General features: G+C 38.6%; 1 protein-coding gene across 2 annotated transcripts; it reads left to right on the forward strand.

Annotated features, from left to right (window-relative positions):
- The first annotated feature begins 420 nt into the window (after positions 1-420).
- Positions 421-22,799, forward strand: cacng1b (calcium channel, voltage-dependent, gamma subunit 1b). 2 transcript variants are annotated; one of them, XM_012872357.3, is made up of 4 exons: positions 421-917; positions 16,478-16,552; positions 20,107-20,244; positions 20,425-22,799. In XM_012872357.3, the coding sequence occupies exons 1-4, from the start codon at positions 677-679 to the stop codon at positions 20,655-20,657; spliced, it is 687 nt and encodes a 228-aa protein (XP_012727811.1). In that variant the 5' UTR covers positions 421-676; the 3' UTR covers positions 20,658-22,799. The 2 variants fall into 2 exon arrangements, with proteins under 2 accessions (XP_012727811.1, XP_036004650.1); XM_036148757.1 differs by lacking the exon at positions 16,478-16,552.
- The last annotated feature ends 477 nt before the right edge of the window (positions 22,800-23,276 follow it).

The raw sequence follows: 23,276 nt of genomic DNA on the forward strand, positions 1-23,276 counted from the left end.
AATAAGATTGGACTGAATAAGAATAAGAGGGAGATGTGACAGAGAACGTTCCAGATAAGTGATGGATTGATAAGTGCTTGGAGGGGTGATGAAACATTGAAGACTGGTGTCAGAACATGCGGGCTGTTCCTATCTAATCCCCTTTTGAGGTTGTTAGATCAGCAGGGGAAACCTCAGAATCAACATACCATGTTGAAACGTTAAAATAAAGAGCCCCGTCTTGCTCTAGCAATGATCCCAATGGCTTTGCCAAAAAAAGTATTGACGTTGTAGGCGTAAACACATCCAGATGCACCTTTGTCATTTAAGCGAATGGCCTCAGTTTACCAAGGGCGAGCAGGGAGGGAGAGGAAGAGAGGAGCGAGGCAGAAACTAGGGCACTGTTATCTGGCCTCTTTTCTCCAACCACCAGCCACAAGGCAGAGAACGAAAAAGAGAGAACCTTGAAGAGCAGGAGAGACAAGGGAGGACATCAGCGGCGTGTAGAAGGCGGCAAAATAAAAAACAAACATCTGGAGACAATGTTCGATGTCAGGGACTGAAGACAGAAAGGACCGGGAACAACTTCTACTGCAGTCTACGCAATCGCTCTCCCAGCTGACGCAAACCGGTGGAAAAGGCGTGCACAGACGCGCGCACACACTCCCGGCTCAAAGCGCACACTTGGAGGAGCAACATGTTTGAGGAGCAGGCGACAAAGGTCAAGATCACGTCTGTGGTGATCATCGTCGGCATGTCGGCCATGCTGGCGGCTGTGGTGACCGACCACTGGGCCGTCCTCAGTCCCCGGGTGGAGAGGCTCAACGCCACCTGTGAGGCGGCCCACTTTGGCCTCTGGAGGCTTTGCAAGAAGAGCATCTTCATGGTGAAAGAGGACCCTCAAGGCAAAGGATGTGGCCCAATTAGCTTACCTGGAGGTATGGAGCATCCCAGTCTCAAATCAGTGAATGTATTGTATCTGAACCTTGATACAGCCGGCAGATTGATTATGGATGAGCATAAGATCTGTGGTGTTGCATTACTAGACATGTCTAAGTTGACTCACTTTTAATAATGTATGGTTAATAGTTTATAATAAAAATGTGATTCATGTGACTAACCAGATTTGCTTAAACAGCTAAGAGTACCTTAAAGAATGATCTCACAGGAAATAATAGAGTTATTCGGGTTATCAGTAGCACCCGAGTTCAGCGCTGTATCAAGCCCTCTTTTCTTTGGATCTGCCCCTTCGTCTGTTTTCTTCCTCTTCTCATGCCAGCACATATGTTGGCAGGAGGTTCACGAGAAAACAAACATGGATGAGTGTTTGGAGTAAACGCTTCACAGCTCACTATGGCCAGTGTCTCTTTGAACCATCTTGGTCTTCCACAGAGGAAGTCACCGAACAGACCGCTGATCAGGCATGGGCCATCAGCCAAAGTGAACGGGGATCAGGTCGACGCAGCAAGTTAAAGAAAGTGCAAATCTTTTCTGTCATAAAACTACACGAGTTGTTGGATAGAGAGTCATGTCGTAATCTGATTCTTCAGGCTAAAAGGGAAGTTCTTAACTCCCTTATCTTGACTTTTGACAGATTCTTTACAGGCTTTGATCAAATCAGAGAAACTTTCACAATTCTCAAGGAAAGCACTTATTACTTGGTTAAATTACAATATAAACATTTTAAAGAAAGCCGTTTCTATCAAACATAAAAGTCTCTCGCACAGTTGGGTTGAGCATAGATTAAGCAACAAAATAAATTCAGATTATTGCGGTTCGCATCTTTTAAAGGCATTTTCGACCTAAATTAGCTGTGTAGCTTTAATTACGAGGGTTCTCTCCATGCAGAGCTATCCCCTGGGGTGAAACCATGTCTCCTGGCCCCCGGCTGCGCGCGCGTGCCTTGCAGCCTAACAGAGAGATTTCACTCTGACTCTGTCATTGACTTTGCCTCTGGCTCCTCCAGCACCTCAGGATCAGTACAGGCCTTAATGAAGTGTGGCTTTCCGCCCCAGCTCATGCGTTAGAGTACACCTGGGGGACTCGGGAGAAATGAAAGAAATTGAGAGAAGAGAGCAGAAGGGTGTACGTGGGCATGGATACCTCTGTTGAGAGCGCGATATCCAGTACTTTAGGAACGAACAAAAAAAAAAAAAAGGGGCGGGGGGCGAAGTGAGATGGTGCTGAACTTTCTTTTATGAACCACATGTTGAAGGGTCAGGTAATGGTGGACTCTAGACAGCAAGGAAGACGATCACAGTTTCATCTTTGTCTCTGGCTGAGCAAATCACCTGTTGGACTTAAGACACAGAAATGACAAGAGACAGACTCACAAGTCTAGTTTGACAACGTAATCATCCTACTGGGATATGATTATTGGACCAGGATGGTCAAAACCTCAATCTTGGTCTCATTTGATAAAAAATAAAAAGTCCCAGTAGAGTCAAACAAGCTGTGTATGTTTACATTTGTGATGATTGGACAGAAAAGATATGTAGAAAGTGGAAAATAACTAATAGTTGGTATACCAGTTTGGTGATCTGCAGCGACCTTTGGGGATTTTATTTTACCTCCCTTACCAAACTGGTGACTGTGCTCGGAGACACACCTAGATCTTTGTCTGGTCTCCACGCTCTAGTTTTTAAACTTTTAAATATGGCTTTGACTGTAGCTTTTCTCTTGCAGCTATTTCCTGACTTCTAAACATCCAAACATGGCTTCCTTCCCTAGTCATTCTCATTTTGAAGAGTAGCTAAGGGCCTCTGTGACACATATAGACCCCAGGGAAACACAAAGTCATTGTTCGCTCATTTAAAGTTCCTAGACTCTGATGAAAAATAAATGTGAAAAATATGTATAGTTAATAAATAAGATAAATTAAAAAAATATATTTTTGTAGTTTTTTTTGGTGCGAAAACATATGCCACCTGTGATTTTGTATTAAAAATATAATTTCTTTACATATTGAACAAATGTGCTTTATTAATTAAAAGTTACATTTTTGTATATTTTCTTTTTTACATTTAAATTTTTTGGCATTATGCAGTGTGACTTTGTGGTACTGCAGTAAATAATTGTTCTATTTTAAGGCTTTTTAAACAATTTTACTAGGGGAGCCAAAATGTACTGAGCTGCTAAAGGGACATTGGAGGAGGACAAAACATCATAGACTTTCTGGTGTACACTAGAAAGTAACTGGTGCGCACCTGGGAAGTTTTTTTTTTTTTTTTATTTCTCTTCAATGTCCTTGTAGGGGCTCTGTAAAAATGTGCGGAGAGCACGTTAAATATATGTTTAAAAGGCCCATATGAGGTCAAAATGTCCATGTAATGGAGATGATACTGACCAATGACAGGATACATGCAGCATGCACACAGCTGATTGGTGCGTTGTTCGAAACAACATATTTCAGAGAAAAACAAACAAGAAGGTCAGGTAAAAAGATTGTCTCTAATACAAAATGAATTGTTCTGATGTGGTTCCTGTCAGTAAAATACAACTACAATAAAATACTAACAGCATCAACCTAGAGTCTCTGTCACCTCTGTGAGACTCAAACAACCTGAAATAAGTAGAAGAGATCAAGCCGCCAAACTGACTGAAATTTCACAATCTGTGGTTTTGCTTGTAGTTTGTTTCTGGATTCATTTTCAGACGTTAAATTCCTCACATGGCCCTAATGGTTTTCTATTATTCTCATTTTAGCTTTCCATTATTCGTAATTGCTTTCTCTGCTACGATTGTTTTGACTTTTACCTTTGGGTAAGTAGTCTGTGAGCCCTGCTCACAATTTATCAGCTTGTTTATGCAGGTTTGTTCATGCTCAATTACATCCTATATGACTCTAGCGCGCTGCACCAGTTATTCAAGGTTTTAGAGGCAGGTGAGCTATTTAAAAGAGCAGCATACATGGTAAAGGATTCTCTACTTGCATTGTTATCATTTACATTGGAAGAAGAAGGTGAATTATTTGTCTTTCCATGTGTGGTAGATGGGTTAATATGGTTTCTTACCTTTCTGTCAGATATAATCTACCGTACGCAAGTCAGAGAACTTGATAATGCTTACAGGTTTTGTCTAGAGCTCTATAGGCTCCGTTAACCAGTTTCCTGCCCTTGTATTGTAGTTATTTGTTGGGGCAAGCTCCAGTATGGCAGTCGTTTCGTTCACCAATCACAGTGCAGTTGCATTACTTCACTGAATCACTGTAAAGCTCTGTCATTCTTTTTCCTACTTTGGGGAAGTTCCTAATCTGAAGCAGAAAGAAACAAAATGGCAAGTTTTGACTTGAGGAAATCTTCAGGAATCAGGAATGTTTTCTGAAACTATTCTTTACCCCTTTCTATTTCCACTGCATCTACTTGGATGAAAACAGATTGAGTGGGTAGAAATGAAAAAAAAAAACACCTGGTGGGGCGGCGGTACTTTTGGTTTTACCCTAAAATATAAGGGGTGGGTTTAGTGGGGAGAGGGTGCTAAGCATTTTGGATTGCAAATCAATGTTAGAAAGTAGAATCTTCCTCCCAGTTTAAACTCCTTTATAGATCTCATTTTCTATTAACTCATCACAGTCTTCCTCTTTCAGTCGTCTGTGGTGACAGATGGAAAACAGGCTTCAGTCAAAGTCGTATCTTCCCATTTTAAACCATGTGTTGCGATGTTTACAGCATTTAGCCTACAGCAGCAATAATTAGCACTGAACAAACACAGTGAACAGATTTTCTCATTTTAAATAGTTTTAATAGGGCTGTGGAGATAAAATTAACACCAGATGTGAAAATGTTCAATTATTTTTATTCACGTGTTCAAGAAGTATTCCTCGTGCCTTTCTATTTTATTACATAACCTTAACTTTTGGAGTGATTTGTTTTGATTTCTTTGTATGTATGGTGTTTTTCCTATAGTTTCTGATGTCTGATTCATGTCAATAGAAATATTAGAAATATATTTGCTGGATAAAGAGGATAGAGTATAAAGATTCGGGAAGGCATGGAAAACTTTTTTAAAGGAAAGTAACACAATTCTGTGGATTGCAAAGAACCTGCTGTGTAGCTGGCTTAAATCATTTACATATTTATATAGATTTTGAAAGGCTCCTGCTGTCCAAAAACAAACACGTGCCTTTATAAATCTAGTTAGTTTTTGAAAATTATTATTATTATTATTATTATTATTATTATTATTATTATTATTATTATTATTATTTATTGTTTCCTCATCCAAATGTGCAGTGTCGCCCCATGTTTTGATTTTCACCTGAATTATTATGTCTGGTGAGTTAATATTAAAGTTTTTCTTTCTCTCATCTTGAGTTACATTTTATATGCTTCACTATCACAGTTTAATAAAAACAAACAAATGAAAATCCTTCTTGTTCATGTTAATGGAAAAAGAGCCGTGTATTTTATTCACCCAATAACCGAGACAGTTTAAAGTGCTGTATTTTAGTTTCGTTTTCATCCGTTTGAGCCGAGTCTTCATCTTCAGAGTGTTTCCAGGAGCTTTCTTTTATGGACTTAATTTTGTAAGAGGATCCATTTTAACATCTTGTCCGATATGCTAACGTCTACTTCTGGGAATCAATTGGCAATCCATTTATTCCCATGAGAAAATCTGTGGTCTCCCTCATGCTTGTTTAAACCTTTAATCTATTTTCATTCATCTCAAACATGCTTTGAGTGTGGTTTAAAAGCTGCTCAGTTTCTGTGCCGCATTTTACAGGGAGAGAGTACGAAGGAAAAGTAAATGACCAAAGCGCTCTCTCATTTAATTTGAAGGAGAAACTTTAAAGATATTTTGGTTTCAAACTGAATTACACTGATTTGATAAATTCAATATAGAGTGTATACAGAATAGTAGTTAAGCACTTATTAAGCATGTTCATAATGTGGTAAAACCCAAACTAGGTCATTTCTTCATATATTCTCTGCAATTCATGAAGTCATGTGTTTGAGCTGAAGTGTGATGGTGGATTCGTACTTTCCTGCTCAGCTGCTAAGCTTGTCTCACAGAAATTGTATCTTCTGTAACCGTCCACTAGTTTGTCACTATTCCCTGCAAACGTCCACATGCTTGCAAGATTTTTGTGACCACTGACACCAGTGTGTTATTAGTGGCAATAAAACCCCCATTCAAAGGGCGGCGCCAAAGAGATAGACTCAGACCAAGAACAGACAAAGTAGAAAAATAACTACGCTTGTTTTTAAGATTTGTAGTTTGGGGATATCTGCTCTTTTCCCCATTTAGAGAATGTATCTCTCAAGGACAAAAAGGACAAAAACTGCAATACCCTGGAGGTGATAACTCACACTATTCTTTCTTTGCTTTTCATGCCTTGTTCTTCTGCTTCTTCTTGAGAACAGATGGCACTCTTTGAGTGGAACGCTGTGGGCTACAAAAGCCAAAGTAAAAACAACAGCCGAAAAAACAAAGACTTTATAAGAAGGTATCCATAGTGCAAGGATTTGGTCCGGTTGCAGCAAGATCTCGAAAAATGAAAAGTGAAGTTTAGCTAAAGGAGAACCATTCTGTTGCTGTCAGCATGCAACTTTGCCTAGTGAGGTGGAAGCTTATATTATGAGCCCCAGATCTGAACGTTTGCTTTAAGAGTAACACACTTTCTATGTGTAAGACACTTATTTTTAAATAAGAAGGGAAGTACTACTTGAATTGACCTGTTTTGTTGACAGATGATTAATAAAGCCTGCTCCCTATAGCTGGCTTCCAGAACTTTTATGTTGTGGAAGTATGTTGAGTATACAATATACAAATGTTTTGATGGTAAGAGTACCACAGCTAGCTGGTTGTCAGTAGGGAGTGATAGTATAATTGGTTCAGAGCTACCAATCGTTGCCTAACTAAAGGACTATTACACAGTTTTTAATGAGTCTGGACTTCATTCAGTATTCTCTAGTTCAAAAATGTAAAATGTGTTGAATGATCGGGCAAATCTGACCTGGATAATTTTGTACTCAATGGATATTCTTTAAAACACAGTTTAGGATTTGTGAAACCTTTCTTTTTATAAACTAAAAAGGGAAAATGTTTGGTACCAAGACCACAAAATCAGACAAGCATAACTTGACAAACATGAAATATATAAATTCTATTTGATGTGCCATTTTAAAAAAAGGGAAACAAAGAAAGATTTTCTTTTTTAAAGCGATAGACAACAAAAGTTTTCTTATTATCTTTTGGGAGACAAGCTTTTCATTTTAAATCAGAAACAAATTTCTTGCTGAAATGAAATTAACTTTTAATCTAAATTTGCCAGGGGTATGAATAGTTCTGAGGTCAACTGTACCTTTTTAGTTCAAAATTAACATCTAAAAATAAACTCTTAGCATCACATAATGGCATCCATCCATCCATTTTCCAAACCGCTTATCCCTCATGGGGTCGCGGGGTTGCTGGTGCCTATCTCCAGCGTTCACTGGGCGAGAGGCGGGGTACACCCTGGACAGGTCGCCAGTCTGTCGCAGGGCAACACAGAGAGACAAACAGGACAAACAACCATTCACACACACTCACACCTAAGGACAATTTAGGGAAGCCAATTAACCTGACAGTCATGTTTTTTGGACTGTGGGAGGAAGCCGGAGTACCCGGAGAGAACCCACGCATGCACAGGGAGAACATGCAAACTCCATGCAGAAAGACCCAGGGGTGTACTCGAACCCAGGACCTTCTTGCTGCAAGGCAACAGTGCTACCCACTGCGCCACTGTGCAGCCCACATAATGGCATGATAATAATAAAATGTGCAAACATACTGTAAAATCTACTCTTTCATTTCTTATTAGCTACATTCAGTATATCAGATTGTGTGGAGCAAAACTCTCTAAACTAACAGATCTTTAATAAATAACTAGTTTTTCAAGCCAGTTTCTTAGTTTTCTGCATCTCAGTTTACTGTATCAACTGCAAGAAAAGCCCAGTGTTGTACTGGACCAGCGATGTGTGCTCCGACAGGTTACATCCTTTATGAATCATAATCAAACACGCAACAGTGATTGGACTTCATAACGCAAATAAACATTTTCCCCTAAAAGACGATGGGGTCAGTTGTGAAGAGGACAGCACACAAACACTAATTCCTATCTACACTGCTTTTGATAAGTGGTTGTGTAACAACAGCAACTAAACTGTGAACCCAAACGGCTTTTGAAATTAGCTTTCCACAAATGACGCATGACAGCTTGAGTGCTGTAAAAATCAAACAAACCCTTTATGGAGCCCATCGTGCAGCACGGCTGGGAAATAAAGAGCATAAATGGAGCTTTTGGGTGCATGTTCATATGCATACGTGCTGGGAGAGGCAACGGAGACAGGTTTATTATCAAATGTGGTTGAGAGCTTCAAGCTGCAGGGGCATTATGCTTTCCAGACCTTCAGTGGAAAGAAAGCATCCCCACAACACATCTTTACATAAAATATCTCCCAATTACTGCTTTTCTGTTTTAGAGGCAAAGCACATCGATAAGATATATATATATATATATATATATATATATATATATATATATATATATATATTAACTCATTAGACTATTAACGGCGATATTTTCTTTAACGCGCGTTAACGCATGTTGGTCACATGCTTTTATTTTGTGAAGGTCTGTTGCTGCGGTGTAGGAGTTTGAATCAGAACAGTAGGTGGCGATAATGCGCCAATAACCTCGCTGTCAGCCCAGCCTCAGATTCAAAGAGGAAGAAAGATACTGGCCGGAAAAAAACACAGCTGACATGCGGAAGGCGGTGTTTCCCGCAGGTACCGCGAGCGAGCTTAGGCGAGGCGAGGCGGTGAGTTGGCGGCCGGAACAAGTTTTGTGCGGAGCGGAGCGGGGTCTGCATCGACGCCGTTGGTGAAGTCGCTTCTCGTTTCAAAGTATCCATGTGTTTTTGCCTGTTTTCCCCCTGCCATTCACTATATGCGCGCGAGAAAGCAACAACAAAAAACCGCGTGTCAACGTCAAATAAACGCAAGCATATCGAGTTAGCAAGCATTTCAGTTTAAAGTTCTTCCAGCATGGAATATGACAGAAACAAGTTAGTTGGAACCACTGCCAAGTTAAACTTTGGTATTGAACATAAAATGGTAATGCTACTCCCTGCTGTTACCTCAGAAATTGCCTGTTTTTGGTAGATTTTTTCCCCATAAAGAGAATTCCCTGTCAGTGGCAATAAGCTTTAATTTATTATTATTGCTATTTTTTGTTTTACATGTTTAAGTTGAGCTTTACACTAAATATGTGTTACTGATAAGTGCTACAAATGTTACAACACTTTTGTTCATATGGCAGCAGAACATTAAAATAAAAGTGCTCTTTACACTACTTTTGAATTCATTCTTGGAGTTTGTAAATACAATGCGATTAATCGCGATTAATCGCGATTAATCAGTGCGATTAATCGCGATTAAATATTTTAATCGTTGCCCAGCCCTAATATATATATGTATCATGCCATTGAGCTTTTTCACCTTCTCTACACCCAATTATTCACAACATACTTACAGCTTCAGAGTTTGAATTGCTCTCTTAAAATATATCTGACTCAGAATATACAGAGCAAAATGTGCTTATGGAGTCTACAGTGAAACCTTTGACCATCATTTGTCATCCTAGTCCCTCTGTAGTGCAGCGGGCTAACGAGGGTTTGGTTGTGGTTGCAGTGTCCCGGTTGTCGGAGATCCAGGTGGAAGAGCTGTCTTGATACAACTGTGCATTGCTTTTCACACGGACCCTGCACCACCTGGTCCTTCTGTGTAAACCTCCTCAAGCAGAATCCCTCAATATAAAGACATCTGAGAACTTACAAGCACAAGCACAACTAGACAAAGCAAAAGACGAGAGCCAGCGTAAAACTGCGTGAAACAGAGTTACTGCTGGGAAATGTAAAGTATGGAGATGGCGAATCAGAGGCGGCACATCAAAGAGAGAAGACGACAGTTTAATGGAAAGAGGTGAAACTAAAATGACAGGCGACACTTTGCTCTAATCACCCTCCCTCTGGAACGAAATCTACCCATTAGCAAGACTGCAAGGTCGATGATACGCACCCAGATGTTCTCCTTCTCTGTAAATGTTCACTGCTTGGAGCGGCGATCACGCCTTATTTTTTTTTTTTTACCCTTTTCCAATGAGTTTTACTGGACAATGCCGGTCTAAACCCAATGAAATGAAACACGATTAGTGAAATCTAGAGAATTAGTGAATTCTAAAAAATAAATGTGAATAGCTTCCTATTGCATAGCTTTTATGCAAATTTTTCTCTTCACTTTTTTGTTTGAACTTATAAGTCATTTGAAAAACCTGAAAAAGGAAAAGAAAAGAAAACACATCACATTGTTACAGCAAAATATTTATACCCCTTGAATCAAGAGGCCCATCGTAACCGAGGAGGAGCTGCAGGGATCTCTTGACAATTAGTCATGAGTGGCAAGCCTTTGTTTTAGGTGAGCCAAGTGTCATGTAGGGCACAGTAATCGTGTGAGAAGCTGTTTTGGTCAGATTAGATCAAAACACCATGGTTTTGAGGAAAACTAACCCTGCAAATATCCCACACCATCCATACTGTCAAACATGGTGGCGACACAATCATGCTGTAATAATGTTTTTGTTCAGCAGGGGCAGGGAAGCTGGGCCAACAATGGATGGAGGTAAATACAGGTTAATCCTGGGATAAAAAAAAAAAAAAAACTATTAGAGGCAACAGAATACATTGAATGGCCATGTTAAAGTCAGACAGAAATCCAATTTTGACTTAAGAATAGATCTTCACAGATGCCCTTCATCCAATCTGACAGAGTTATTTTGCACTTCAGTCTCAAAATGCACAATCCTGATGGAGTCATACACAAAGACTTGCAGCTGTAATTGGTATAAAATGTGGTTCTGCAGAGTAATGAGCGAGAGCGGCAGAATTCAAACGAATGGCAAACTTTCCAGATTTTCATCCTTAAAAAATGCTGTCAAACACACAATTATGTAGTTCCAGCCCATAAAATCGAGGCTACACAAGTTTGAGGTTGTAACAAAATGTGAAAATGTTGCAGCGATGGGAATACTTTTCTCAATGAACTGTAAGCAGGCTTGTTTTTGTAGAGATTGTTGCTCCCACATTTTGTTTCTTGGAAGAATCGAAAATTGATATTGGTGACTCAATGCTTTTGCCTAAATTTCAACTAAAATCCCTAATTAAAAAAATTTGCAGAAATAATATTTTGAACTAAGCTACAACTCATGGGGGAAACATTCTGCTCTCAGCCAGCAATCAGGATCTTGATTTTAAGTTAAATTTAAAGCACATGTCCTCGGTCATCCGATCCAGGGCCAGAAAGACACGTAACTTTACTTCCTCTCGCTTTCTCAGACTCAATCCATCTCGATGAAAAATAATCTCCGTCATTTAAAGCGCTTCCAAACTATTATTTTGTCTTATCTTGGTGTGTTAGGCGGAAAATTGTTTTCATAAAGCCTGGAGAAAACAATATTGCTGAACCCGAACACATATTAGCGTCGATTAGATTGGCCCCAGAGGTGCAGACAGCAAATGAGAAAGGCCTAATGAAAATAATACATTTGCAGATCTCAGCTGCACAGTGACCCTGCCTCCACTTTTCTGGAGCTCCAGCATGTCCATACACTGCACACACATTTTCCCACGCACAGTCACATGCACAAGGCGTATGCATGCACTGCCCCCTTTACATGTGCCTTTACATGTGTAAACTGATAGAACTAGCCAGGGCCCGCAGCAGCCTGTTGCTAGGTTACCCCTTTTAGTGATTCCTTCTCATCCTGGTTAACAAACAGCTCCTCTGTTGCCTCGTGGACACACAGAACACACAGACGCACAGTCACACACACACACACAAGTCACAGACACACACACAAACAACGTGTGTCCCAATCTAAGCAGAGAGAGCACCTGTCTGCTTTATGGGTTTAATCTCAGCAAGAAAGAATAGCATGTGTAGAACAGAGGCAATACTCGCTCGGCCTTTAGGTCCTCGTCAACCTGTCGTCTCCTCCCAGATGCCTTCAAAGATGGCACATAGATGGATGAGTAGAAAATGACTTCTCCTCCCCCAGAATCATTTCTTCGCAGCTTGGGGAGAATATCAAACACCGTGGTCAAAGGACTGACGGCTCAGCAAGCAAAATGCAGCAATGGCATACATTATTCGTCATGAAGAGATATGTCTTGGGTGAACTGCAATCGGAGCCACATGGATATTTGATGATTTATTTTAGAATGACAGCAAGTTACAGGAACGCCGCTGTGATTTGGAAGGGTTGTTGGGCATACTGTGATCAAAAGAGGCAAAAAAAAAAAAATCAGCAATAGACGTGCGAGTTATTTATTGATTTTAAATACGTTCTGATGTTAGGACGACGGTGTGTGATGTTTAAGGCAAAGCAATATTTTTTTTAAGTAGTACATTTACCCCAAAATTGTTTTCTCTTAAAGGCTGACGTCAAACAACCTGACAGGAAAATAGACCTTCAGCAGAACTTTGACAGATGGAAATGTGGAGGTTTAATAAATAAAGACTGACTATACTATAAAATTTCGCAACATTATTGTGCCATGAAAAGTAATATAACTGTCTGATTTGATCTATTTAAGGCTTTGGTGTATTTTTCTTACTATGATTTTGGTTCTGTGACTTTTTTTATGTTGCCTGTTGCTTTTCTGTGTATGTCTGATTTAAACACAAATAATCATGATCAAGCCTATTGGTCCTGGGCTTCAGGAACTAGAAAAATAGATTGACAGTGATTACTTAAATACCTGTGCAAATTAAAAGTAAAGCATGGACTCAGTTCTTCTGGTTTATTTTAGATGCTCTTTTGAGGTGGTTGCGTATATTTAGTTTTTCTGTCATACATCTAAAAATCAATCAACCAATCAATCAAAGTTTTCTTATATAGCACTTTTCAACAATCCATATGGTGCAGAAAGTGCATTACAAGTTAATATAACAACAAGAAGATGTTGAGAGAAAATAGTTAAATTATAAAAAATGTATAAGCAAGAAAATAAAAGCATAAAAAGAGATAAAAACTAAAAAATGGATAATAGCACAATTCAAAACAATTCAAAGAACTATATAGAAAAATAAAACCACAGAATCAACCAAGAAAAGAAAACATCATCCATCACAGCTAGAAGTTAAAGGCCTATCTGAACAGATGTGTTTTTAGCTGTGATTTAAAGGCTCCTAGCTCAGTGATGCATCTTAGCTCTGGTGGTAAAGTGTTCCACAGCGTTCCACAACTCAACCCATCTTTATCACCTAGTCCTAAGGACATGCAGGGTTAGAAGCTCTGATGAGCACAGAACCCTGACGTGGTGGCAAGCAGTTGAAAGTTCAGACAAATATGCTGGACCAAGGTGATTTATGACTTTAAAAGCAAACAACAGAACTTTAAAGTCCATCCTAAAGCAAACTGGAAGCCAGTGGAGAGAAGAGAGAATGGATGTATAATGGGCATGTTTGGGAGCGTTTGAGAGGAACCGATCAGCAGCATTTTGGACCAGTTGAAGCTTATGGAGAATGGACAGGCTGATTTCTGCATACAGAGTATCACAGTAGTCCAGCCTTGAACTAATGAATGCATGCATTGCCTTATCCAGATGAGCCCGAGATATAAATGGTTTGACTTTTGATAGGCGTCTTGGCTGAAATTAAGCATCTGTTGGTTCAAAATCTTCTTATAAGTATACAACCAAATCCATCCATCCATCTATTCATCCATCCATCTATTCATTCATCCATCCATCCATCCATCCATCCATCCATCCATCCATCCATCCATCCATCCATTTTCCGTCACGTTTATCCCTTGTTGGGGTCGCGAAGGGTGCTGGTGCCTACCTCCGGCATTCACAACCAAATCCATTTATGCTATTTGTTCTATTTGCCACCTTGATTGATAGATGGACTGATTGATCAAGGTGGGAACACCTAGAAGTACCATCTCTTCTTTTTGCAGATGATGTCGTCTCGTTTTATCCCAACTGGTAAAATTATTAGCTGAGTGTTTTCCGAAATTGAAAGTCTGGGGCGTCACTGAGACATCAATGGAGAATGGTTGAAAGCTTTAAATTTGGAGTAAGTGACTCCCTCAGACGGATGAAACAGGGAGTTGGGGATTTGGTTCTTGCTGAATGACAGGGTAAGATGTTCAGATCATTATTTAAGTGTGTGATGCAATATTTCAAGCTCTGGAAGCCAGTTTTCTCCAAAGGGCATCTCATATAATGTTCTCAAAAGATTAACATTTCACTAATGAAACCAATGTTCTTCCGAAGACCAATCCATGAGAGCCGGTGCCCTGTATATTTTGGATGTAACCCTGCTCCATTATCATCATTAACCCTTCTGCGTATCTTTAGTAACATGTTGATGACCTTTTCATTGAAATCAGCCATGTTCAAATGGGGGAAACACCAAAATTATCCAGGATACAGTCAAGCACTTTACCCTTCAGATTATCAATCAAGATTTTCCAAACCCTTCTTCCAAAAATTAGATAGTCAGACTGCCGTTGTTATGTACTTTTGTATCAGGTGGCTTTGGGGATATGGGCTGGGAAACGGAGGCCTTAGGCTCCTACAATGATCCAAACTTGGATGACTAAAACTTTCAACTGGATACTTTGTTGTCAAAATTGCTCCTGGCATTTGGACAGTTTTGTTATTTTTTTTACTTTTTGGGTAAAATGTATTATTTTGTACACACTGCAGGTACATCTAAAAATTTTGATTATTACATGACATCAACAAAATAGATATTTCAAGCAGAAATGCCAGGCTTCAGAGAACTATGTTAATTTCTCATTCAGTACTTGGTTGGGGCTCCTTTTGCATTAATTGCTACATTTATGCAGCGTGGTATGGAGGCAAACAGCCTGTGGTTCTGCTGAGGTGTAATGGAAGCCCAGGTTGCTTTGATAGTGGCCTTCAGATCATTAAAGAGGATTTTGGCCCACCAAGCAACAGTCTAGTTTTTTTTCTCCTTAACCCTGATGAGGAGCTTCTGATGTTGTTGGTTCAGGGGTGGTCTGATACGAGGAATGCGGCAGTCTGCATATCTGCATAGCAGCTGTTCATGTGCTGACACCAGCCTCGGTCTCAGTGTAAACCCAAATTCTTGAATGGATTGTGCTTGAAAATCCCCTCTAGGCCATGATTATCCTTATCTCTGGTGTACCTTTTCCCTACCCACTTTTTCCTTCCACTCAACTTTCTATGAACATGCTTGGATACAACACTGTGTGAACAACCAGCTTCATTAGAAATAACCTCTGTGGCTAACCTTGTAGAGATTGTGAATTACTGTCCTCTGGATATCTGTCAAACCAGCAATCTTCTCCATATAGGACATAATATGTCCACTACATAAAATTAATTAAAGAGGCTTTTTAAATATTGGTTTTATGTTATATTCTAACTTGTCCAAGAAAGTTAATTTGTGGTTTTCAGTGTAAGCCACAATCATCAAAATTACAAGAAATAAAGGCTTGAAATATTTGCTATAAGATATCTTTAACTTGTGGTGTCTCTGCATTTGGGGCCAGTGGGGCCTGGACCCAACAGATGTCGCTGTGGAGCTCTTGGTTCGCAATAATTAGTGGGACAGGATCTTTCTTTATAGAGTAATATTGTAAAAAGACTGATTCCCTTACCAATAAAATGCTGTTATAAACATTGCTGTCTATATATCTAAGTCTGTCAGAATACTGACCAGCTGAGTACATTAATCCTCTAGAGGCACACCTTGATATTGGGGCCGGCCCACCAATGTTGGTTTAAATAACGAACATCTGAAATCGCAGTGCACATGCCCAACACGCTCTCAGTAGACCTCCGTGGGGCACAAATACTTCGGCCCCAAGCTCGGATCGTCCAATCAAAATACTGTATTTGCACACGTTTCGCTGACGTTCTACCGGATAGTGTACGAGCATCTAATGTTAGTCACGTCTGTGACCTTGAGCGCACTGAACTGAACTGCCTGAAAACATTCCATCAGTATCAAAGACAAACACACATTATTTCTATTATTATAGTATTTCTAGTGTGTTGGTTTATGCTAATTTATTTGTTTCATTTAAAATTAATCAAAGTCGGGCTGTATGCGTCACAACAAAAATGAGTTGCTGCTAATAGGTGTTGAGTTTTTATGCCTCACTTAACTTATCATGCCAGGGACGCCACTGCCTTTAACGTTTTGGTTGTACAGCGACAATGTGAAAAGGTTCAAGAGGTATTGATGGACACTTCACATAGCTCTGAGTCTCAGTAGTGTCTCTGTCATTTTAAACTTTCTAGTGAGATTCATCGACAGTTTACATCACAACACAGTGGCTCATAGTGCAAAGCGATATCATCTTTTTTTCTGACTTTAATCCCTCATATCTCTTTCTGTCTCTTTCTTCTCCCCTATTCCCCTCCTTCTGCTGCCCTCACCGTATTTTGTTCTGTAGCAAAAAACTGCTCTTACTTCAAACACTTCACATCGGGTGAAGAAGCAGAGGTTTTTGAAGTGAAGACCCAGAAAGGTGGGTGCATCTTCCCTAACCCAGACCACCACAGCACCACACTGTCTATACTGAGAAATCTAATAAAATAAGAGAGATTGCACTAAAGCAGGGAGGCGCGGGACATATGATCATATGCTCCGTTATCACCTAAATGTCTGAACATGGCAACAAATTTTCATGTCACATTTAGGACTCCAGCTGGAAACTGGAGGGCAATTTGGAGCAAATTGCTTTTCTACACAAACACCACAAACTTGTTTAAATGTCATGTAAATTTATCACTAATGACACAAAAAGTGAAGTTTGCTTAAAAATGTGTTGTGGCTTTCCAATGAAGCAAAGCAGAAACATAAAAAAAAAATCCAATAATAAAAAACAAAAACAAAAAAAAACAAATCCAAGATAAGCCAGCCAAAACAAATCTGATATGTTGTTATCGGCACATGAGTTTTGAAAGGAAATGCTCCAAGGGGATGAGAGCCTTCTGTCTCCTATTTGTTGTCCAAAAAGTGTGAAACACTAATAGCCAATGGGAACAAAACTTTAAACACCAACTAATTAATTCCCTGTTTGCTGTTAGGGAAGTTCAAAGATATTCATACGTATTTAAAAAGGAAAACAGGTTTTAATTACAAACTTGTTTAAAAATATTAGAAATTAATACATTTAAAATTTTACAAATGTTGTTCTAGATGACAGTTTGTCAACTCATGTGTATTTCTCTTAAAATATTTTGAACAGTGGAATATAATTTAATATTCTTATTGTCACAACTGCCTCCTGTGTCTTCCTTAATGTCATCTTTAATACAGATTTATTCTTTCACATTTGGTACTGATATTGTATAGTAATATGACACACAAGGCAAAACCTTTCACATGTGAAATATTTAACCACATATAATTCACATCTGACAATTACATTGTGTAGTACCATGGGGAACATGTGGGGAAACCTTTCACATGTAAAATGCTGTACCAGGTTTCACATGTGTACAAATTTCTAATAGGTCAAATACAAATGTTTTATTTTTCTGTAAATATTTTGACCTGTGCCTTTTGTTGTAATGCTCTGTATCACACATTTTTTCTTCCTCATAAAGCCATCATGTTTGCTGTGTTAATGCACTTCAGACGTGGCTTTCTTTATGTACGAGTTTTTCGATAAAGTTTGAAAATCAAATTTTGGTTTTTGTAGTAAACTTTTGAAGCACTACCAAAACAATTGACTTATAATCTTTTAAACAACTTGAGCCCTGCTCTAAACCACCAAACATTGAGTAATTAAGAGGATTTACTTCTTCAGATGTTTGAATACCTGATGTCACTGTTTTGTGTAGTATCGAATGTCATATTTGCTACTCTCTTAAATCATTAAGAACAAAACTCTCCACTTCAAAAAACTGCTCTAAAAATAGTAGGGATACATATTATACTCTGATTTTAAGTCACGTATAGATCAACTTATGTCCTGATCAAAAGAATGAAATATGAAATAAATATCAGGAGTTTAAACCCTTTTAAATGCCAGTTTGAGTATAATACATTACAGCACAGGTTTAGCTTTTATGTAACATCCAGTTTAAAATCTGCTTCCCTCTAAAGTCATTTAAGGATAAAAATACCCCACTGATTCCCACTAACACAACAATTTATAATCTCTCAGTTATTATAATATATTATCATGTATTATGTTACAGTTTCATTTTATAGAAACAAATAAAAAAAACATTTGTAATTTTTACTCTTCAACACAAAAATCATTAATTTCCCTCAACATTGGGCTATGTATTAAATGCATTATTTTTATTTTTTGCCAATCATTTATAGATTTCCATTTGCTTCATATGTGCCAATCATGCTGTTAAACAACATGAGAGAGAAGTCGGCAAACCTTTTGTAATTGAACCCTTTTCCCACATGTTTCATATGTGGAAATTGTGTCATGTAGTAACAGGTAAACACGTGTTCACCTTTTACAACTATATTGTGTAGTAATATGTGGAAAAACCTCCAATTGTGCGAAATGGGCTTTACATGTGGAAATTGTCAGACATGTGAAATCTTTTCATTTATATTATATTATAATTTCCACGTGTTTCCCAAATTTCTATACAGTATAGTTTTCATGCGGGAAAACATTTCATATTTCTCCACATGTGGAAATGTTTTCATGCGTATAACACATGAGGCTTTCACTCTTTTCCTATGTGCTTTTATTGTTTTCGTCTTTTTTCCCCATATAAACAGCTGTCTCTGCATGTGATATGGGAAAAAAGTTGAATTTGATATATCTGGGATATGAATAGTTTTCACATGTGTTCTCATGCGTTAATATGTGGAAATCATATTGGCATATTTCACATGTAAAAGGTTTACCACATATCAAACACTATATTATACAGTTATACGGTTATAATTACTTTTTAACTGTTTGTTGATGTTTTCCCCCCACAGCGTTTCCACATGTCTGGGTAAAATGTATTCCTTTATAGTTTGGCAAGAGGCCACAACTTTTAATATAAATAAAAAAATAACTATAAAGATGTAATAAACAAACAAGTATATATAATTTCAGCCATCCATCCATCGTCTATACCTGCTTGTCCTTGCATCGTCGCTGGATGGCTGGTGTCTACCTGCATAGGTCATTGGACGAGAAGCAGGACACGCCCTGGACAGGCTGTCCATCAGGGCTATATAATTGCAAAAACAGTCATCCATATAATATATATTGTTTAACTAGTGCAAAGGAAATAATCAGACAGAATATTTCATGTTTAACCTGCAAAAAGTATTTTGACTTACTTTGGACAATGAAAGCAATAACAATGTTTGCTCAAAAATATTCCCCTTAGATGCAAATGTTGGTCTTTTGGGATAGAAATTTGTATTTAATAAAGGTAATTGTTGCTAAGAGCCAAAACATAAACTTACATTGTTAAACAGAACTTGAGTTTGAGCTGCACAGGTGAAGACTGTTACCTATTGATGAAATTAAAAATAGAATATAAATTCTGGACACAAATGAGAAGCCCAGGAAGCACTGAAGAGCCTGAACGTGAGGGCTTTTTACCCCAGATATGTTTGAACAGCTGGGATTGTGAGGAGAAATAGGATCATTTTTATCTCAGCTGGAGTGTTACAGAGAAGCAAAAAGCAGATTATCTTTATCTGAGAAACAGACAAAAGTAGAAGAGGCAGGGGAGAGAGAGGGAGAGAGACACGTTCTTATCATCTTGTTAAAAGCCTGCAGCATCTTGTCTGTCATGCAAATAGCATTATTGCTGGTTTGGATAAATGTCTGTTGTTGTTGTCTTTTTTAAAGTGGGGCTAATTTAAAGGCTAATTATCTGGTTCATAATTCAGCTGAGTGCGACATTGAAACAGTTATTGTCCCACACAGTCTCAGTTTTTAATTGCCACACTGATCCTGTCTATCATGTCCATCGCCTCGAATTCAGTTTTCCTCAAACTGTTTTTTTTTTATTGATTTTTCTAAGATGTTTTTCCGTCTTGACTATCCATTCTCATCTGGTTTGTCATTGTTTTTTATTTCCTTTCTTTCCAAAGAGTACAATATCTCCGCTGCGACTATCGCCATCTTCAGCCTATGCTTCATGATCCTGGGCACTCTGTGCACAATCTTTTCCTTTGGAAAAGGGCGAGACTACTTGCTCCGACCTGCTGGGATGTTCTTTGCGTTTGCAGGTGAGATGTGGCAAACAAAACGGCTTTGCGTTTTTTTTTTTCATCACATCGCAGAGTTTGCAATATCTCTGATTTCTTTGTGTTGACAGTACTCACTTTTTACGAACCTCTTTCCTCGCTATGCATCCCTTTATTGGATAAATAGAACAAAAGACGTGTCCCTTCTGTTTTGACATGCAGGCCTTTGCATTATCATCTCGGTTGAAGTGATGCGTCAGTCTGTCAAGCGAATGATCGATAGCGACGAGACCATCTGGATTGAATACTATTACTCCTGGTCCTTTACCTGTGCCTGCGCCTCCTTCACCCTGCTCATCCTCAGTGGAGCTGCCCTCCTCCTTATCTCCATGCCCCACATGCCTCGTAACCCCTGGGAAACCTGCATGGACGCTGAGCCGGACACCTTGGATTAGCCACGGGTGCTTTTACAGGAATTGATTGTAAACAGTTTTAAAAAGCTTGTGGTTGTGTAACTCTTAACCTTTCAACTACATGTAGCTCAACTAAAAGTCATTAAGTTTACTTACTTTTTTTTATCGGTTTTCCACCTTTCTTTTCCTTTTTTCAGACAATATTTCCAAATTTAACCTTCATTAGTTTGAATTTATTAATTTAAATTAAGAGTTTTGCAATATCACAATTTGTATGGTCACAATGACTTGGAATTACAGTGCCTCGCAAAAGTATTCTTATTTACTGAACTCTTTCACACTGTGTTGTGTAAATATTACACATTTCAGTGCATTCCTGGAGAATCAACACAAGGCAGCTGTTCTGTTAACAGGTTTGTGAGGGACCATTGGAGCATCATGAAGACAGTCTTTCAACAACTCCCAAATTACCATTCCATCTATCAAATGAAAATAAGAAGAGTAAGGCTAAACTGCAAACTTACCAAGACATGATGGCCACCTAAACTGACAGAAATGGAGAGCATTAATCAGAAAAGCAGCAAAGAGGCCCATTATAACTCTGGAGGAGCTGCAAGGATCAAGTGGGAGAATCTCTTCACAGGGAAGCTCTTAGTCATGCACTTTGCAAAAATATAGCCAATGTTGATAGAAAGCCATAGGAAATCTCATTTAAAGTTTGTCACAAGCCTTGTAGGGGGAAACAGCAAACATGTAAAAGAAGGTGCTCTGGTTCGAGGACAGCAAATCAGAATTTTTTTTGGCATTCATTCAAATTTGCACTGCGCATCAACCTGAATCACCATCTCCAGCATGAAACATGGTGGTGCCAGCATCATGCTGTGGGATGCTTTTCTTCAGCAGGGAGGGGGGCGGGGGGCCTGGTCGGAGTTAAACATGAACGGAGCTAAACGCGGCCAAAATCTGGTAGAAAAACTGCTAGTAGCTGCAAATAGTTGAAACTGGAAAGGAAGTTTACCTTCCACCAGGGCAATGAGCCAAAATATCAAAGCCTGTTTATTTGTTTGGGTGACTCTTCCTTGAAGCCCTACATCTCCATGTGACTAGGGTTGACATTTGTCATTTTAACTTGGTTATTTGCATAAAATCCAAAAAAATGTTTTTAATTTTTATTTTTTTATTTTAAAAAAGAATGCACAGAAGTTTGCAGTTGCAAGGTGAGGAAATCCTAAAAGGTATCAATACTTTTGCAAGGCTCTGTATTTGCAACATCAATATTTTTTTTAACTTTCCTTAAGTTCTTAAATGATAGGATAGGTTAATTTAAAGCTGTGAATATGATAGCTATGATACTTAGTGTGGGAAAATGTAAATGTTTTGTACTCATTTAACTGTAAATGATGCACCGGTTTCTCCCATTGATCATGTTGTTCTCGTTAGATAAAGACTTCATTTAGACAGACTCCTTTTACCCAGTTGTTTCACGTGTTATTAGCCACCTGCCTAATGTGTTTCTGTGAGTCACAGTGGCCCAGCAGTCATTCAGCTGATGCAAGTGCAATAAAATTAAAGACCCCTAAAGTACACGTTTTCACATGAACAAAACATTTGATAGAAATATTTCTCTGCTGAGGACCATTTTACCGCAGTAACCAGAAAAAAAAAACCCATTCCAATAGTTATCACAGTGTGACAGCATTACACGGGACATCTAAAATGACACAATTAAAGCACGTTCCGCATGTCTTTTCTGCACATTTCAAGCTATTTAATCACTAGATTAATTAAAGCTAAATCACAGCTCAGGACGTTAATGTTGAGGAGGTGAGAGGCCACAACTAAGCGATGGAAACTGAAAAGGTGTCTCATGATGACAGGCTGAAAATATTGGTAATCATGTATAATTTGTAATTAGCATTTTTTTCATAAGATCAATATTTGTTGTTTTTTTTCCCTCAGAAGGATCAATAAAAACATTTAAATCCCCCAAACATTTGTATTTTTACTTGAGGGCTGGTCTCTTCTGTCACATTAAGTCAAATAAATTAAAGAGTGCAAACAGATAATTGTGTAAGGGTTGGCAAAATGGAGGCATGAATAATCTTGGAGAATGACAAGTTGGCTTTTGGTTTTGGCCAATATGTACCTTTTTGGCAAGCACTTGCATACGTTTCTTATAGCTCACATCACTTTCAGACAAGAATAATTTCTTCAGGACTTTGTCTTATGACATCTGCTAAAATATCACACCTATTTTCGTTGCAGAGAAAAAAAAAAATTGGCCTGTGCACTTTAAAAGCTCGGATTTAGAGTTAGCAGTGCCAGATCAATGCCTGAAAGGCGTCAAGACTGTGCTTTCTACACCTGACATCACTGCATGTTTTACAGGTTTTATTTTCACAGTGGAGAAAAAAAAAAAGGTTGATTGGGTATTGTTTAATCAAGTCCCGCAGGATGATTTAGTGAGGTTTAGGCAACCAAAGGTGCTACATTAACACATAAAAGCATCTTTGAAAAGCTGCACTTGTTGTAGCTTTAATAATTGCTGCATGGAGGTGTCACAGGTACTGCACTACACCAACAGCAGAAGAGAATGTGTGAAAACTAGAAATTTCACTTTTTAACAAATATATTTTGAATATCTATGGAAAAAAGTAAACA

Source organism: Fundulus heteroclitus, chromosome 16 (assembly GCF_011125445.2).
Source record: "Fundulus heteroclitus isolate FHET01 chromosome 16, MU-UCD_Fhet_4.1, whole genome shotgun sequence".
Taxonomy (NCBI): Eukaryota; Metazoa; Chordata; class Actinopteri; order Cyprinodontiformes; family Fundulidae; genus Fundulus; species Fundulus heteroclitus.